Below are 18,698 nucleotides of genomic sequence, written 5' to 3'. Positions count from 1 at the left end.
GGCTAACTGACTTTGATTGAAAGCTGCCGGAGCCAATGTCGCTGCTGCGTCTCAGTCAACTCCTTTAAGTGTTGATAAAATTAAATTATTCTGTTGTTCAGATAAATATACTAAATGCACAGTGGGTTACATTTTTAGGAGTGGTTTAATAATACTTTACATAATTACAGAAGGACGCAAGCACATCAACTATTTTTCGGATATACATAAATATCTCAGTCAGTAATTAGTCAGATACCTTAAATCTCTCTAATAATTTCAGGTATCTAACCATGTTTGTTTGCAACATTTTCCACTAAACTAGATTTCCCAATGACCTTTTGTTTTTTTTGTGGTTTTAGTGCCATTTCACTCTGGTGCGATGCGGGGACCCTTCGAATCCACTGCGGGTTCCCGCATTGCACCCGACTCGCAGGCAGTTCACACTGCCATATGCAAACTGCTGGGAGTGTTAATACAAAGTTAATGACACCCCCAGATCAGTGCAAACTGTCAATTCGGACAGGAATCAGATCGCATAGGTGTGAACACCATGCGATCCGATTCTGATGCAGACCAAAAAAAGGGGCCTGCCCGACTTTGGTCTGAATGCGATGGAAATACAGCCATACAAATCTGTATGGCTGAATTTGCGTCGTACCGACATCGCATGTGATTTGCAGAGCAGTGCGGTGCGAATCACATGCAATGTCTGACATCGCTATAGTGTGAACCGGCACTTAATGCTAAGACTTGTGTAAGGTCTGGAGGTTATTTAAATGCCAGTAGGGGGCTGACAAGTACATCTCATTGAGCTCTGGGCTTGTTAGCTGAAAGATATACAATACACATCTCCAAATGCAAAATAAACAGCTGTTGGGTGTGTACTGAATTCTATTTTATAGAAAATATTTTTGGGTCTCAGCACTGCTCAAACATCTTTATGTCTCCTCATTGTTCAAAAATCTTTAAAGACTTGCACCTGCCTGCATCCTGTCAAACAGCCAAGGATGAAAGGAGAATTGGATCAACTGGAGATATTGGCATTGCCCTGCTGTGATCTAAGAAAAATTCCTAGCAACAGACACAATTATAAAAACCTCACTTGCACCACAACCAGCAACATAAAATTCTTTGTGCGGTTTTATCAAAAGACAAATCTAACAAAGAATTTGTATTCAATGACTATCTAGGAAAAAACCCTCCAAACTACATCAGCAAGTGAAAATGGACAAACTGGCAACTGTGTGCCACTGAAATGCAAATATGGCTTGTGTAGGGGTGCCCACAGAGAACCTAACTGCTGCTGGTTCAGTTTGAAGAAAAAAAAAAGGATCAAAGTACTCGGGAAAGGTTTATTTGTAACTAAAATGCAAAACTTTTTATTTAAGGTTTAGATAGAGTGAATTCTGAATTTTTAGAAATTCAAATGCCAGCACCGAGGCTAACACTTTTGTGAAGACCCGAGGAGCAGAGGCTAGACCAAAGGTTAACGGCACAACCTGATAATGCTCCTCTCCCACGACAAAGTGGAGGAAGCGCTGGTGACCGGCACATATTGGAATGTGAAGGTAGGCATCCTTGATGTCGATAGAGGCAAGGAAATCCCCCTGATACAGGGATGTTACCATCATTCGAATGGACTCCATTCTCAACTTCTGCACCGCACAAAGCAGTTTAGCGCCTTGAGGTCCAAGATTGGACGCACTTTGCCTGCCTTCCTGGAAACTGTGAAAAGGTTTGAGTAAAACCCCTGAAAACATTCCGGAGTCGGAACCGGAACAATAACCCCTTGAAGTAACAGGTCTTATACCACCCCAAACAAACCCTGTAAGCGGTCCATGGACAGGCGCAAGTTGGAAGGAAAGAACCTCGCCAGGGGACAAGAGCGAAATTCGATCTTGTAGTCAGACCCAATATGGGTGAGGGCGCACCTTCATGCTGAAGGAGCCTTGTGTGCGGGTCTGGAGAAGCCTGCTCTCGGCTTGCCAGACCAGGTTAATTTGAATCCTCCAGAGAAGGCCCTGAAAGGCTCAAGCTCTTGTCAGTTGAGGGACGAAAAAAAACTTCTTATGAGCCGAAAAGGTGGGCCCACGTTTACGACGAGGGTCCTTTCCCTTAGGAGTAGTGATCGACCGATATCGGTTTTTCGTTGCCGATACCGATATTTTGGCCATCGCATATCGGCTGATATTTTTGCACATTTAAAATTTTGCAAACCAAACACAAATGACCACACAAATCTGTTAGTGAACATGTAAAACTTTATTCACTAACATTTTTAACATTAAGGGCTCAGTCTTCATACCTTAACTGCATGAGAACTGATAGGAAAACTTGAATTGCAGGGACATTTAGTTTCACATCAATCTGATCGTGCATTAATGCATAATAAACTGCTGCAGTAGTGCACTCACTCACTGCAATAATTTTAAATCACTACTGCAGTGCAGTCAGTGCAAAACTGCTAGAAAAAAAGCTAGGCAACAGCTACACAGTGGATTGGACTGGAGTCAGTGGACTACCTCTGCAGTATGGCACTCACTGCAACTACTGCAGTCAGTGCAAAACTGCTAGAAAAAAAGCCAGGCAACACAACAGCTACACAGTGGATTGGACTGGGGTCAGTGGACTACCTCTGCAGTATGGCACTCACTGCAACTACTGCAGTCAGTGCAAAACTGCTAGAAAAAAGCTAGGCAACAAAACAGCTACACAGTGTATTGGACTAGAGTCAGTGGACTACTGCTTCAGTAGAGCACTCACTGCAATAATTTTAAATCACTACTGCACTACTGCAGTAGTGATTTAAAATTATTGCAGCAGTGAGTGGCGCACTACTGCAACAGTAGTCCACTGACTACAATCCACTGTCTAGCTTTTTTTCTAGCAGTTTTGCACTGACTGCAGCGCAGAGCAGTCAGTGCAAAACTGCTAGAAAAAATAGCTAGACAAAAGCTAGACAGTGGATTGGGTGGACAGACACTACTACTTACTACACTTTCAAATCAATACTCCCAGTTAAGTAGAACGATATTATAGTGCAGAAAGCATAACATTTCAGCATGTTCACCAGTTAAACGGCTTCTTTTCTTTTCATAAATTGCTGCCACTACACTAAAAACACGCTCACTTGGTACCGAGGAAGGAGGAGCAGAAAGGTATCTTCTAGCATGAGAAGCAAGTCTTTTGTAGCGTGACTCATTTTCTTTCCACCACTGAAGAGGATCACTTCTGTCAACTACTGGTTGCTTCAAATAGAGATGAAGTTCATCATCCAGGCTCATTATTGCAGATTCTGATGAATCCTCCGCATGAGGCCCCAATAAAACGCTGAACATGGCATCTATTTGACCACGAAGAATTTTCTCTTCTGTCCGTTGTCTTTTTGGACATTTTTCTCCTGCATCCTGCTCTTCCACATCAGAAACCTTCTCTTCCTGACTTTTCTTTTCATCAGGAGGAACCTCCTGCACCGTCTGTTGAATATCTTCTGTCAGCCATTGTTTTGCCTTGGCCAATACATCATCAGAAGAGAAAATTGGATTTTTTACTTACCGTAAAATCGATTTCTCTGAGTCCACTGACGGACGTAGCTGCTGCTTTAAATCATAGACAGATGGGTAATAAGCCCCTCCCACTAGGAGTGACCAAATACAGCCAAAGGCTTTGACAAGCCCAGGGGGGCAGGGTCCCAGGGCTATTACCCCTGGCCTCACCGTTTCATCTTCAGTTTAGTTGCAAGCAGTGAATACTAACCAAAACCCAACTCTTCAGAAAAAAGAGGGGTGGGAGCTACGGCCGACGGTGGACTCAGAGAAATGGATTTAAGGGTAAGTAAAAAATCCCATTTTCTCTTTCGTCCACTGACAGACGTAGCTGCTGCTTTAAATCATAGACTGATGGGATGTCCAAAAGCAGTAACCACTGAGGGGTGGGGAAAGGACAAACTTAAAAAAATGCAATTTCCACGGCTAACATAGCCAACTATATAACATGGAGCCCAACAAGCAAAAACTGGGGCTCAATCGTAGCAAAACCATAAAGGAGAAGGGAAAGTAGACTGCTCCTTAAATGGCGGCCTGCAAAACTTTGCGGCCAAAGGACGCATCTGAGAATGCTAACATATCCAATCTGTATCAAGGCACCTCAGTGGGAAGTCTGTGGGAAGGAAAAGGTGTGGCAGAAAACGCTGCCCAACAAGAAGAGGTGACCGGACCCTGAGGAAGATTGTGGAGAAGGACCGATTCCAGACCTTGGGGGACCTGCGGAAGCAGTGGACTGAGTCTGGAGTAGAAACATCTAGAGCCACCGTGTACAGGCGTGTGCAGGAAATGGGCTACAGGTGCCACATTCCCCAGATCAAGCCACTTTTGAACCAGAAACAGCTGCAGAAACGCCTGACCTGGGCTACAGAGAAGCAGCACTGGACTGTTGCTCAGTGGTCCAAAGTACTTTTTTCGGATGAAAGCTAATTTTGCATGTCATTCGGAAATCAAGGTGCCAGAGTCTGGAGGAAGACTGGGGAGAGGGAAATGCCAAAATGCCTGAAGTCCAGTGTCAAGTACCCACAGTCAGCTTCAGTCAGCTGCTGGTGTTGGTCCACTGTGTTTTATCAAGGGCAGGGTCAATGCAGCTAGCTATCAGGAGAGTTTGGAGCACTTCATGCTTCCATCTGCTGAAAAGCTTTATGGAGGAGATGAAGATTTCATTTTTCAGCACGACCTGGCACCTGCTCACAGTGCCAAAACCACTGGTAAATGGTTTACTGACCATGGTATTACTGTGCTCAATTGGCCTGCCAACTCTCCTGACCTGAACCCCATAGAGAATCTGTGGGATGTTGTGAAGAGAAAGTTGAGAGACGCAAGACCCAACACTCTGGATGAGCTCAAGGCCGCTATCGAAGCATCCTGGGCCTCCATAACACCTCAGCAGTGCCACAGGCTGATTGCCTCCATGCCACGCCGCATTGAAGCAGTCATTTCTGCAAAAGGATTCCCAACCAAGTATTGAGTGCATAACTGAACATAATTTTTTGAAGGTTGACTTTTTTTGTATTAAAAACACTTTTCTTTTATTGGTCGGATGAAATATGCAAATTTTTGGAGATAGGAATTTTGGGTTTTCATGAGCTGTATGCCAAAATCATCAATATTAAAACAATAAAAAGGCTTGCACTACTTCAGTTGTGTGCAATGAATCTAAAATATATGAAAGTCTGTTTATCAGTACATTACAGAAAATAATGAACTTTATCACAATATGCAAATTTTTTGAGAAGGACCAGTACAGACAACCAAGTGGCCGCCTTGCAAACCTGCATCACTGACGCCTGATGGTGGAAAGCCCAAGAGGCACTCAACGCCCGCGTAGAGTGAGCCATGACAGGGAAAGGAGGAACCTTGCCCTTAAGAGAATACGCCTTCACCACCGTCTGTCTGATCCATCGAGAGATGGTCGCCGCAGATGCAGCCTGACCCTTACGGGGTCCATCCGTATTCACAAACAGAGAGTCTGACTTACAAAAGGACTCCGTATTCTCCAGATACACCCGTATCGCCGGAACCACATCCAAGCAATGCAAGGCAATTTCCTTAGGATGTGAAAGTTTCAGACAGAGTGATGGAAGCACTAGGTCTTCATTCAGACGGAAGTCTGAAACCACCTTAGGAAGGAACGACAGATTAGGCCGTAATACTACCTTATCCCTGTGTATTACTGTATAAGGAGAGAGGCAAGATAACGCCGCTAGTTCAGAAACCCTGCGCGTAGAGGTGATAGCCACCAAAATGGCAACTTTCTGCGACAAGGCGAGTAAGAAAATGTGTCTTATGTTCTGGAAAGGAGATTTCTGAAGAACCAAATTAAGGTCCAAAGGAGGTAACGGAGACCTCCTGGGGGGAGCCAAACGTACGAATCAAAGAGTGCGTAGCAAAGGGGCGTTGGAAGTACACAGCCAAGGCTGAGATCTGACACTTAAGAGTGCCCAACGCCAAACGTTGGTCAACCCCTTTCTGTAGAAAGGTCAGGATCCTGCTGATAGCAAAAGGATCTAGGATGCAGCTTCAGCGATTCGCACCAAGCAATGTACACTTTCCACGTACGATGAGAAATCTTCCGAGAAGTGGACTTCCTAACCTTGAGTAAGGTAGGGATCACAGAATCGGACAGACCACTGTCCTTTAACACCTTGCTCTCAACAGCCAAGCTGTTAAAGCCAGCAACTGTAAAGCAGAATGGAAGATCGGACCCTGAGATGGAAGATCTTCCCGCAGAGGAAGTGTCCACGGACCTGCGACCTTCAGCCGAATCACGTTGGCATACCAGGATCTCCGGGGCCAATCGGGAGCCACCAGAGTTACCAGAATCCCCTCCAACCCGACCCTGTGTAGCAGGCGAGATAAAAGTTTCAGCAGAGGAAATGCATAAATTAGCTCGTACTGGCCCCAGGGAGCCACCAGGGCGTCTATTGCATCGGCCAGAGGATCTCTGGACCGAGCCACAAACTGTGAAACTTTCCTGTTTTGTCTGGAGGCGAACAGGTCCACATCCGGGGTACCCCACCGGAGACACAGCTGGTGGAACACCTGTAGATGCAGTGACCACTCTCCCTGATCCAGGGTTTGATGACTCAGGTAGTCCGCCTGCCAATTGTCTACGCCGGGAATGTACACAGCGGACAGGGCTGGGACGTAGTCCTCTGCCCAGCGCAGGATCTCGGCTACTTCCAGAGCCGCCAGGGCACTCCTGGTGCCCCCTTGATGATTGACATATGCCACGGCGGTGACATTGTCGGACTGGACTCGTACAGAACACCCCTTGAGATTGTCCGTCCAGTTGAACAGGCTCAACTTGACTGCTCTCCGTTCCAGAACGTTGATCGGGAGCTTGGACTCCTCCAACGTCCAGGACCCCCCCAAGGCATCCGCCGTCACCACCGTCCAGAATACTGGAAGGAAGGATTTCCTGTGGAGAAGGTTTGGAGAGCTGAGCCACCAATTCAGGGAGTCCTTGGATCTCTGACTCAAACGAATCAGACTGTCCAGGGATAGAGGATCCTTGTCCCATTTGACAAGGATCTCCTGTTGCAAAAGTCTTGTGTGTGGTACGGCCTCGAAGGAGGATACCATCAGGCCCAGCATCTGCATAGAGAGACACCAGGTCGCAAGCCAGCAGCGACAGAATCGCTTCCCTTAACTTCTGTAACTTCACAGGAGGTAGAAATAACTTTGCCGAAGCTGAATCTAAGATCATCCCTAGATACTCCAGTCTGGTTGTTGGAACTAGGGCAGATTTCTGAAGGTTGATATTGATGAGGCCAGCAGGTCCCCCTGATGCAAGAACGCCACTACTGACAGCAGGGACTCCATGAAAAATTTCTGGATGCGTACAAAGCGGTTCAGAGTTTTGAGGTCCAAGATCGGACACAATTTGCCCTCCTTCCGTGGAACGGTAAACCGGTTTGAATCTGACCCTCAAAAGCGTTCCTGATGAGAATCGCTTCCTGCAGCCCCACAAGGCGATCTGGGGACAGCTTAAGATTGGAGGGAAAAAATCTGTCCGGCGGACGGGAACGAAACTATCTTGTACCCGGATTGAATTACCTCGTGGACCCACCTGTCGTGCAACAGTGCGGTCCAAGGATACCGGAAGAAGATCCGGGTGAGGGCGCCCCTTCAGGCAGAAGGGGTCTGCTTGGAGGTGCTGGGGGCAGAGGATTTCGGCCAACTCACTATTTCCCGGATCCTTTGCCATCCAAAGTCGGTTTGGTTTTCTGCGACACGGGAGGGAGACTTACCCTTAGTCGAGTGAGGAAGGAGTGTGCTCTTTCCCCCAGTGACTGTCTTGATCAAGTCATCCAAGGAGGAACCAAAAAGGCGATCACCCTGAAAGGAAAGATCCGCCCAAAGAAGCCTGGTCGGCCGACCAGGCCTTTAGCCAGATCGCATGTCTGATGAGCAGAGCGGAAGAACGTCCAGGTTAGCATTGCATACAAATTGCAGAGTCTGTGATAATTGGTCAGCGAGTGCCAGGGCAGATGACGGTAATGGGGTTACCGTCAGTGCCTCTCCCATTCAAACATAGTCTGAGAGACAAGAATGGTAGTCAGGGCAGGCCTAAGAATAGATCCCACTACCATATACAGGTGTTGGGATAAGACCTCAATACGTCTGTCAACTGGATCAGGGAGAGATAAGGATTCTGGCACCGGTAAAACCGTGACCTTGTGAATACCGCATATCTGGGGGTCCACCTAAAGGGGGACTGTTCATTTGCGCAAGATCTCTTTCTCAAACGGGTAGCGTCTAGCCAAACGTTTGGGAATTGCAAGCGTGCGATTAGGTCGCCGCCATTGTTCCTCCACCAAGACGGACAAGACTTCGGGACAAAGGAAAACCTTGGCCGATTTCTTTGCCCTGAGGGATCCTAAGGATACCAAGGCTCCTTGAGATTTAGAAATTGCATCCGTGATTTTTAGGGTGTCCCTTATTGAGGATATCAAAGAATCTACCAGCGCCTTTTCCTGTGCCAAGGCGGTTGTGGAAACATCCTCTTTCACGCCACAAAAGTCTGAATGCGGGGACACACCCACCAAAAGTGGGTCTGCGTCGCCGGCGACCATATCAGCCTCAGAATCTGAGGTCTGAGATGAGACAGATGAGGGCCGAAGGCATTTCTTAGTAAATGCTGCCCCAATAACTTTGTCCATTTTTCTGGACATTTTTTGCATCACAGAAAATAAAGTCACATCATGAGCATCAGAAGCGGGCCCCAACGATACATCGGGGCTTGCAGACAAACTTGGGGAATCCATGTTAGACATATGGCCAAACAGTAGGATTGCACAGTAAGACTGTAAAGAGCAGACAGGGAAACTTAGAAACACCGGAACCTGCATCGCAAGGGGTTAAACAGAAACTTCTCCTGAAAACAGGAGCAATGGCGTAAGAGGAAGAAATCCATGCGCAATCACCAAATATTAAGGCCCCTGAGGTTAAGTGAAGTTTCAAAGGCACCACAGGTCCCAGCAAGTCCACCGCTACCGGCGTGCACTGCGCCTTTAAAAGGCGAGCGCGATGCACGCAGCGCTACTCCGGGGGATAATCCTTATCCCCCTAAAGGGCTGAAACCCCTCTGAAGATGAAAATGTGAAGGCCAGGGTAATTAAACTCCTCTAGAGTAGTTACCACATGGAGAACACAGCAAGGTTCATCAGCAGCATGGAGAAGAGAAGGTTGAGGTTAACGCCCCCGCCCACAAGAGCCAGAAGCTCCTGTGCCGTTTTGTCTCCGTCTCCAGCAAAATGGCCACCGGCATTACAATGATGGGATACCCAGGCAGGCTGCTGAGGCCTGTTAAGGCTGCAGGCCACGGCCCTTTGCGCCGATGAGCACGTGACCTCAGGCCTAGTGAGGCCTACCCTAGTAACAGGCCTTGGGGCCCTGCCGGGGGTCATCCCCGCGGATAAAACCCCCCCCCCCCCAAGGTAGCGGTATGAGAAGCAACCATGTACCCCCCTACGAGGCCTCACACCCACCGTCCACTACCCGGTATAGCACCTGAAGCGACTTGCATAGGGGGCCCCTACTAAAAGTGTCCTGGGGGTCCGGAGCCCAGGGTAGGGAGAGGTAAGGGTAGGAGGGGAAGGTCCCAGGTGTCCCCTCATAGTGGAGGAGGGTGGTAGGAGGTATGGGTACCCGAGGGTCCTACTCACCTATGGAGGAGCCCACATCTGCCCCAGACCCACTAACCAGACGGGGGGACTGTACTTACCGGACCACGCCGCTGCTGTGGGCGTCCATCCTGACAGACTGCCTCTGCACCGCAGTGAGGGCGCTGTCGGCAAAGGGGCACGCTGCGACGCTGGCTTGCCAGGTGTGTGCTTCCTGGCGGGGTGTTTCACCCGCAGGCCAGTACCCGTTCATGGGACTATAGCCGCTATGGAGACCCAGCGCGGAGCTACGGTCTGCAAGAGCTCGCTACCCGTCCGAAAACCCAGCCGGCATTCCACAGGAACTGGAGTCAGCAGCAACAAAAAGTTAAGCTGTCCAGCTGTCATGGTACACGTGGGTACCAATGACATAGGCAGAGGAAGACGGAGAGTCCTAAACGATTTCAGGGACTTAGGCGCTAAGTTGAGGACTAGGACCTCCAAGGTAATATTTTCCGAAATACTACCTGTACCTCGAGCCACACCAGAGAGGCAGCGGGAGATTAGGGAAGTTAACGAGTGGCTGAGGAGCTGGTGTAGTAAGGAGGGTTTCGGGTTCCTGGAGAACTGGGCCGACTTCTCAGTCGGTCACCGGCTCTTTGGTAGGGACGGATTGCACCTAAATGGGGTGGGTGCAGCCGTACTGGGTGCGAGGATGGCCGAAAAGTTAGAGGGGCTTTTAAACTAGGGAATGGGGGGGAGGGTACAGATGTAGAATTACCCAGTGGAAAGCAAGTTTCAGAGGGCAGAAATGGGGGCATTAGCGATAGGGTGTGCGGAGCTCCTATACCCAGGGTGGGTACGGGGAAAAATCAAGAGAGCAGCCTAAAAACATCAAAAGAGGATAAATATAACCGATCAAAATTACGAGGTTTGTATACCAATGCCAGAAGCCTGGCCAACAAGATGGGAGAGCTGGAGCTGCTGATATTTGAGGAGGACTTAGATTTTGTGGGGATAACTGAGACTTGGTTTGACAGCTCTCATGATTGGATGGCGTCCATTCAGGGGTATTCCCTTTATCGCAGAGATAGAGAAAGTAAAAAAGGGGGAGGGGTATGTTTGTATATTAAGAACAGTATACAGGTAAATATGAGGGATGATATTAATAATGGAGCTATGGACGAGGCAGAATCCCTATGGGTAGAGCTTCAAAGGGAAGGCACGGCGGGGAAGGTAATATTGGGCGTATGCTATAGGCCCCCCAACCAGAGGGAGGAGGGTGAGGCGGACCTCATGTTACAGATAGGATTGGCAGCAAGGATGGGAAATGTCATTATAATGGGGGACTTTAATTATCCAGATATAGACTGGGCAGAAGGAACCGCACACTCAGCCAAGGCTCGGCAGTTCCTAAATGTTTTGCAGGACAATTTCATGGGTCAGATGGTGAATGCACCGACAAGAAGCAATGCGGTACTTGACCTACTGATTACCAACAATACAGACCTGATCACGGATATAGAAATACGGGACAACTTAGGGAACAGTGACCATAGGTCAATTGGTTTCAGTATTAATTACAGTAATAGGAAACACAAGGGTAATATAAGGACGCTGAATTTCACAAGAGCCAATTTCCCTAAACTGCGCTCGCTGCTAGAAAATATCAAATGGGATAGAACCCTGGGAACAAAGAACACGGAGGAAAAATGGGAGTGCTTCAAGAGCATACTTAACAAGGGAGTGGGCCAGTGCATTCCACAGGGAAATAAATTTAAAAGAGCAAAACTAAACCCTGGGTGGCTAAACTCCAACATTAAAATGTATATTAGAGCTAAAGAAAAGGCCTTCAAAAAATACAAGACTGAGGGGTCATTGGCAGCATTTAAGCACTACAAAGAGTGTAATAAGAAATGTAAAGATGAAATCAGGGCGGCTAAAATAGAACACGAGAGACATATAGCGGAGGAGAGCAAAAAGAACCCCAAGAAGTTCTTTAAGTATATAAACAGTAAGAAAGCCAGGCCAGAGCACATTGGCCCCATAAAAGATGATAAAGGAAAAATGGCCACTGAGGACAGAGAAAAGGCGGAAGTGTTAAATAATTTCTTTTCTTCAGTCTTCACAAAGGAATCGGGGGGCTACACGAAACCCGCTTGTAAGGCCGAACTAAATAATACACCCCAGGAAGTGCCGCCATGGCTAACAGAGGATAGACTTAGAGCTAAACTAGAGAAACTTAACATAAATAAATCCCCGGGACCGGATGGCTTGCACCCGAGGGTTCTTAATGAGCTCAGCCAGGTGATTGCCAGACCATTATTCTTGATCTTTAAGGATAGTTTACAGACGGGTATGGTGCCAGCTGATTGGAAAAAAGCCAACGTGGTACCAATATTTAAAAAGGGGCCGAGATATATCCCGGGTAACTATAGGCCGGTCAGCCTAACATCAGTAGTCTGCAAAATTTTGGAGGGGATGATAAGGGACCACATACAAGACTTTAGTAATGAAAATGGTATTATAAGTAGAAATCAGCATGGATTCATGAAAAATCGTTCGTGCCAAACCAATCTGTTAACCTTCTACGATGAAGTGAGCTGCCACCTAGATAAAGGTAAGCCTGTGGATGTGGTGTATCTGGACTTCGCAAAGGCCTTTGACACCGTTCCTCACAAACGCTTACTGTACAAACTAAGGAAGGTAGGTATGGATCATAAGGTGAGTACCTGGATAGAGACCTGGCTCCAGGGGAGAGTCCAGAGGGTGGTGATTAATGGGGAGTACTCGGATTGGGCGGGTGTGGAAAGTGGGGTCCCCCAGGGTTCTGTCCTGGGACCAATCCTGTTTAATTTATTCATAAATGATCTAGAGGAGGGGATATCTAGTACAATCTCAGTATTTGCAGATGATACTAAATTAGGCATGCCAATATCTTCTATGCAGGATGTGGAAATCTTGCAAGCAGACCTGAACAAAATAACGGGGTGGGCAACCACATGGCAGATGAGGTTTAATGTAGAAAAATGTAAAGTAATGCACTTGGGTGCCAGAAACCAGAAAGCAAGCTATTCACTAGGGGGTGAACCTCTGGGTGAGTCTAGGATGGAAAAGGACTTGGGGGTACTGGTAGACAACAGGCTTGGCAGTGGCATGCAATGCCAAGCCGCCGCAAGCAAAGCCAACAGAATACTGGGATGTATAAAAAGGGGGATTCACTCCAGAAATAAAGAGATTATTCTCCCGCTCTACAAGACTCTGGTCCGGCCACATCTGGAGTATGCTGTCCAGTTCTGGGCACCGGTCCGCAGGAAGGATGTGCTGGAACTGGAGAAAGTCCAGAGGAGGGCAACAAAAATAATTAGGGGAATGGAGGACATCGGCTACGAGGAAAGACTACAAGCACTGAACCTATTCTCTCTGGAGAAGAGACGATTGAGGGGGGATATGATATCAATGTACAAATACTGTACTGGCGACCCTAGCATAAGGAACAAACTATTCAGAGAAAGGGAATACAATAAGACACGTGGCCACTCACTAAAACTTGAGGAAAGGCGGTTTAACCTTAAAGTGCGTAAGGGGTTCTTCACTGTAAGAGCGGTAAGGATGTGGAATTCTCTTCCACAAGCAGTCGTATCAGCGGGGAGCATAGATAGTTTCAAAAAACTATTAGATGTACACCTTAAAGACCACAACATACAGGGGTACACAATGTACGGTTAAAAGCAAACACACACGCATCATGGGTTGAACTGGATGGACTTGTGTCTTTTTTCAACCTCACTAACTATGTAACTATGTAACTATGTAAATTAAAAAAAGGTTCCCTTTAAGATGTTTAAAACAGAGCTAGGACAAAAAGGTCCCAGCAGGGAGCTGTTTGGCCACTCCTAAGACCAGGCAGCTAAAACTGAAGATACAACGCTAAGGCCAGGGGTAATAACCCAGGGACCCTGCCCCCTTGGGCGTGTCAAACCCTTTGGCTCTATGTGGTCACTTCTAGTAGGAGGGGCTTATTACCCATCCGTCTATGATTTAAAGCAGCAGCTACATCCGTCGGTGGACGAAAGAGAAGGGATGGTTCTTGTATCGAGGATCCAAAAGGCATGCAAGCACAATATTTTTATTCTCATGCTTCTCAAAACGTTTGGCGAGGATGTCCCTCATGGCCTGCCTACATGCTTTAATGCCACATGTGTTGGGTCCTTCATTCTGTTGAAGAAGCATCTTCAGCACTCTCACAGATGGGATGACAGAGGACACAGATGAGACGTAATGACTCACCTCTAGTGTCACTTCCTCAATGGGTAGGAGCGTCTTAATGTTGGCTACTATGTCCCACTGATCAGCAGTAGGACAAGAATGTCCTCCAAGTCCATATTCACCAGAATATATAGGGAGAGCTCGCTTCTGCTCCAGCATCCTTTGTAACATGTGTAGTGTTGAGTTCCATTGTGTTGTTATCAGGTTGTTTTTGGGTAGGCCAAGGTCTTCCTGAATGCACCTCAGTCGCTGCTTGGCAAGAACAGAATGGTGGAAATGGCCTGCGCACTTCTTCAGCATGCTAATGTCAAGCAAAGCTTTCTGGTTTGACAAACCATCATTTACCACAAGTTGGAGGGTGTGTGTCATGCAACTGAGGTCTGACACTTCAGCAAGTCTCATACCTTTAACCATGTTCGCGTTGCTGTCTCGCAGCACAAGCATCACTCTGTCTTTGGTGATTCCCTATTCTATTAGCATGCCTAGAAACATTTCTCTAATGTACTCCGCAGTGTGGGATCCTTGCATCACTTTTGTATTCAACACTAAATGCCTTCTTGTCCATCAGCTGTCAATGAAGTGAAATGTAAGACTCATTAGTGATTCTGTTTGTCCTGATCAGCAATCAGTCGTGAATGAGAGTGAGTTGCCAGCATTCTCTGGTTGCAGCATAGTCTTTACTTTGTCAACGACCTTTTGCTGAATCTTTTGCAGCATTTCAGTTCGATAACATTTTTCACTCTTCAGTGTGTACCTTGGCTCAAGTATGGACAGCAACCACTTAAATCCAGAGTCAGACACTATTGTAAATGGCTGGTTATCAGTGACCATCATCTCTGTGATTACTCTGTCCAGCAGTTGGGATCTTCAATCAGATTTTAGCCACCTTTTTTTTTCTGAAACATATCCGTTTTTGTTGCTTGGGATAGTGATGTTTCACCTTGTGATTCATTTTGTTTTTTCTGTCCTGCATTAAACAGTTCAACATGATGAACTCTTAGATGGGCCAAAAGATTAGACATATTTTTGTTTTTTTGCAGTTATTGATCCCATGCTTACATTGTTTTTGCAAATGTTGCACAGTGCTTTTGATTTCCCTGGAGATGGAGAAGAGAAATAGTCCCAGATCACACTTAATTTTTCTATCTCCATCCATCTCCATTGAAACTTGGAAAGACACTAATATAGGCTTAAACAAAATGGCTGGCTGGCACCCTGTGGTGATGAATGGCTGGCACCCTTTGGTGGGTGGCTGGCACCCTGTGGTGGGTGGCTGGCTGGCACCCTGTGGTGGGTGGGTGGCACCCTGTGGTGGGTGGGTGGCTGGCTGTTACCCTTTGTTGGGTGGCTGGCACCCTGTGGTGGGTGGGTGGCTGGCTACCTCTGGTGGCTGGCTGGCACCCAGTGGTGGCAGGCTGGCACCCTGTGGTGGGTCGGTGGCACCCTGTGGTGGGTGGGTGTCTGGCTGGCACCCTTTGGTGGCTGGCTGGCACCCTGTGGTGGGTGGGTGGATGGCTGGCACCCTATGGTGGCTGGCACGATTTTGTGGGTGGCTGGCACCCCTTGGTGGGTGGCACCCTGTGGTGGGTGGCTGGCACCCTTTGATGGCTGGATGGCTGGCACCCTTTGATGGCTGGCACCCTGTGGTGGTTGGGTGGGTGGATGGCTGGCACCCTGTGGTGGGTGGCTGGCACACTGTGGTGGATGGCTGGCACCCTGTGTGGTGGGTGGCTGGCAGGTACAGGCCCAGGGCCTGTGGCTGGAACAGTCAGGCAGGGCCTGTGGCTGGCTGACACACAAGACTGTGGGTGTGTGGGACTGGGTGGCTTGCTGGCACCGGGCAGCTGTGGGTGGTGGGTGGCCACGGCGGCTGTGTTACACAACGTGCACTGTGTCTGACTGGTCACTGTACTGTGATTTAAGAACTAGAAGATCACTCACTGTCCCGACCGACTGTGCACAGCATGCAGACTCCAGTGTGGCCGCGGCGGGTAAAACACACTTCAGCGAGGCTGAGGGAGGCGGCCTAAGAAGGCCGCAGAAGCTGCCGGAGGTGCGTGGCACAACATACGCGATGACGTCACGGCAATATGGGTATCGCTTAGGGACCCTAAGGGCACTCTTTGGTCATTCCCACTCTTTAGTGACAATTCTGTCAAAATAGGAGGGGAAAGGGAACACCTTTGCCGCTCTGGATGACTTGCGAGTCGCAGCTGTGCCCTCCAACTTTAAGTCTCAAGCACAGATACTCTAAATTACTGCGTCCACCAGCGCTATTTCGTGCACAGTTGCAGAAGTGGAGGAATCCTCACTATCTGAAGATTCAGGGCGCATGGTCGCAGACCCAGCAGGGTGACCCACGTCCCTGGTGGCCAAATCAGATTAAGGATCTGGTAAGACAGATGAGGCAGGGGAAGGCGGGGGGCCCTTTATGCCAGCTAACTGCCAAAAAGCCACCTCCACTCGGGACACAAAGGACTCCAGGACCGCCGTCAGTGCATCGATGGATGGATGGGACCCGGAGGGCCCCGAAGCCCCAGAGAGGGGATCAGGTGGAGAGATCCAAAGCCTCCATAAATCACAAGAGGGACTTCACAAAAAAAGTGTAAAACACTGCTAAGGGACAACCACCACCGCTCTGGCAACACCACCTGGTTGCCAGTCACAGAGCACCAAATCGATCCTCAGCAGGGAGGGAGACAAGAAGGCTACACAGACCTGGCCACTGCGGTTTTCTAAGGCAGACCACTGTAAAATGGCAGCCGGACTACACAAACATGGCCAATGTGCATTGCAGTACAAGGCTACAACAAAATTGTGGTACCATGAGGCTCCCAGGGACCCATGAGGGATCCCTAGGCCTCAAGGACAGGCCTCAGAAGAAGCCACCACCAGGTACAAATCCCCCCCCACCCTCGCACAGCAGATCGTCTGGTCGCGCACCCCCCCGCCCCCATCACCAGCATGGCGCCCTACCCCCACCTCAGGAGGTGGACCAGACCATCCACACAGCCCCAGCATACCTGGAGGGGGGTTAGGATTGGGGGAGAGATGAAGGGGGGTGCCTGATGACAAGGTGGGGAACCTGGGGGTCCAACCGTCCCATAAAGGGGCCCACATTCACCCCAAAACCCTCCAGGGGGAGAGGGGGGACAGCTACTTACCATACCAGGAACCAGACGGGCACCGCTCTAGAAGAAACCCGTCGCCATCGAAATGGAGGGCTGTCGGCCAGGCCGGAATGCTGCGACTCGGGCCAAGACCCGGTCGTATGTGACCTCGCGAGGCGTTTAACTCGCATGCCCGCCCCCGTCTGGTAGGGGCCATGTCGGGACTGACCTAGCGCTTACTTGCTGGCCAGACTGGGGTGACAACAGGATCTAGATTTTCCAGCCCGTCGCCCAGTCCAACATTTGATTGTAGATTTCACAGGAAAAAAACAGGAGAAAAAAATCTATTTAAAAAGAAAAAAATTGCCAGGACCAGAGATCCCAGCAGGGAACTAGGCCCTCACTCCTGACTAGGCAGAAAAAACTGAGTACCTATAGCAGAGAAAAGGGAGTATACCCCTGGGAATGCCTATAGGCGTAGCCAGACTTTTTCTGCCTACTGCCTTACTCCTGTAGGGGGCAGTATAACCCAATGGTTAAGAAGATCAGAAGCGGTGTCCATCAATGAACGAAAGAGAAAAATGTTTTGCCTTTAGTTTACTTTAACTGAATCACTTTGGCAGTGTGTTCACTGTGTAGTATTGCACTCCTGCATCAACCCCTAATTCTATCACATTTAAAGATTATTCTCTTTCTTGCAGACAGGCGGTTGAGCTCCTTCAAAGTAAATTCCGGCATTTTTCCTCCACGCGGAAAGCCCAGGTACAGCATACAGTCTCCCATTGACAAGAAAGGCTTTACGAGGCTCAGGAATAAGCCAGGGCGGTTATAAACTTGAGTAAAGCATTCAATAAATGGAAACAAATCTGGGGAAGATACTGGAATTTACATCAAATGGGTTTTGTCATTCATGTGCAAGAGCCCTTAATCACAACTAACAAAATCTTTGAATAAAAATATACTGATCAAAACCACCCATTATTATTCCATCCACCGCTAAACATGCACATTGAACTAAGGTTCCTAACACTTTCAAATACTTTGTGAGAAAACACTTTAATGCACTTACCTTTCCAGCAGATAGTTTGGCCTGTAGTTCCTGACATTCTTGTTTCAAATTTTCAATTTGCTTGTCTTTCTCCAATAGAGCGCTGGCCTGCTCACGCATATCCTTTGCTCGTTGATGTGCAAATGCCTTCTTGCATAGCTCCAAGCTGGCTCCTTTTAAGTGTATGGGAGTATTTACCTACAAACCAATGTTTTGTCATTAGAGAGAACCAATCACTGGACACACACGAATCTGAATATTCAGTTTAAAATAATCATAAATATGCAGACTTGCCTAGTAAAGATTTAGATTAAAAATGAAACATCATGTTAGTGTAAAATTAAATGAAATCTCTATTACCTTTTGACTGAGTTGTGGGGTTGCCCATGGGACTGTGCATGCTTACTTTTTTACTTCAGGTCCCCTTTAAAGTGAACATGTACTCTGTATTTCCACTTGCGAACCACCCACTGTACATATACTGCAGCAGGGCGGCCACTCTGTGCCAGATACTGTTCCCTTATATGTGAGCTGACACTTCTGGGTCTGGGCCGTGCACAGGAGCCGCACCGACCCGTTTCTGCTGTGATTTCAAACAGCGGGAGCCCAGTAGTGACTACCACGGACTCGATGTCCG

At 48.1% G+C, this 18,698-nt stretch overlaps 1 protein-coding gene across 6 annotated transcripts in view; it reads right to left on the bottom strand.

The window, feature by feature from the left end:
• Positions 1-18,698, bottom strand: part of TSPOAP1 (TSPO associated protein 1) — a 432,345-nt gene that overhangs the window by 330,696 nt on the left and 82,951 nt on the right. For all 6 annotated transcript variants that reach the window (XM_082245070.1, XM_082245072.1, XM_082245071.1 and 3 more), the window contains exon 4: positions 18,083-18,259. In XM_082245070.1, coding sequence (XP_082101196.1) covers positions 18,083-18,259 — 177 coding nt within the window. The remainder of the gene's footprint in view (positions 1-18,082; positions 18,260-18,698) is intronic.

This window comes from Pelophylax lessonae, assembly GCF_965119305.1.
Source record: "Pelophylax lessonae genome assembly, chromosome: 2".
Lineage (NCBI taxonomy): Eukaryota > Metazoa > Chordata > Amphibia > Anura > Ranidae > Pelophylax > Pelophylax lessonae.
This window is presented reverse-complemented; position numbering and strand designations above follow the sequence as displayed.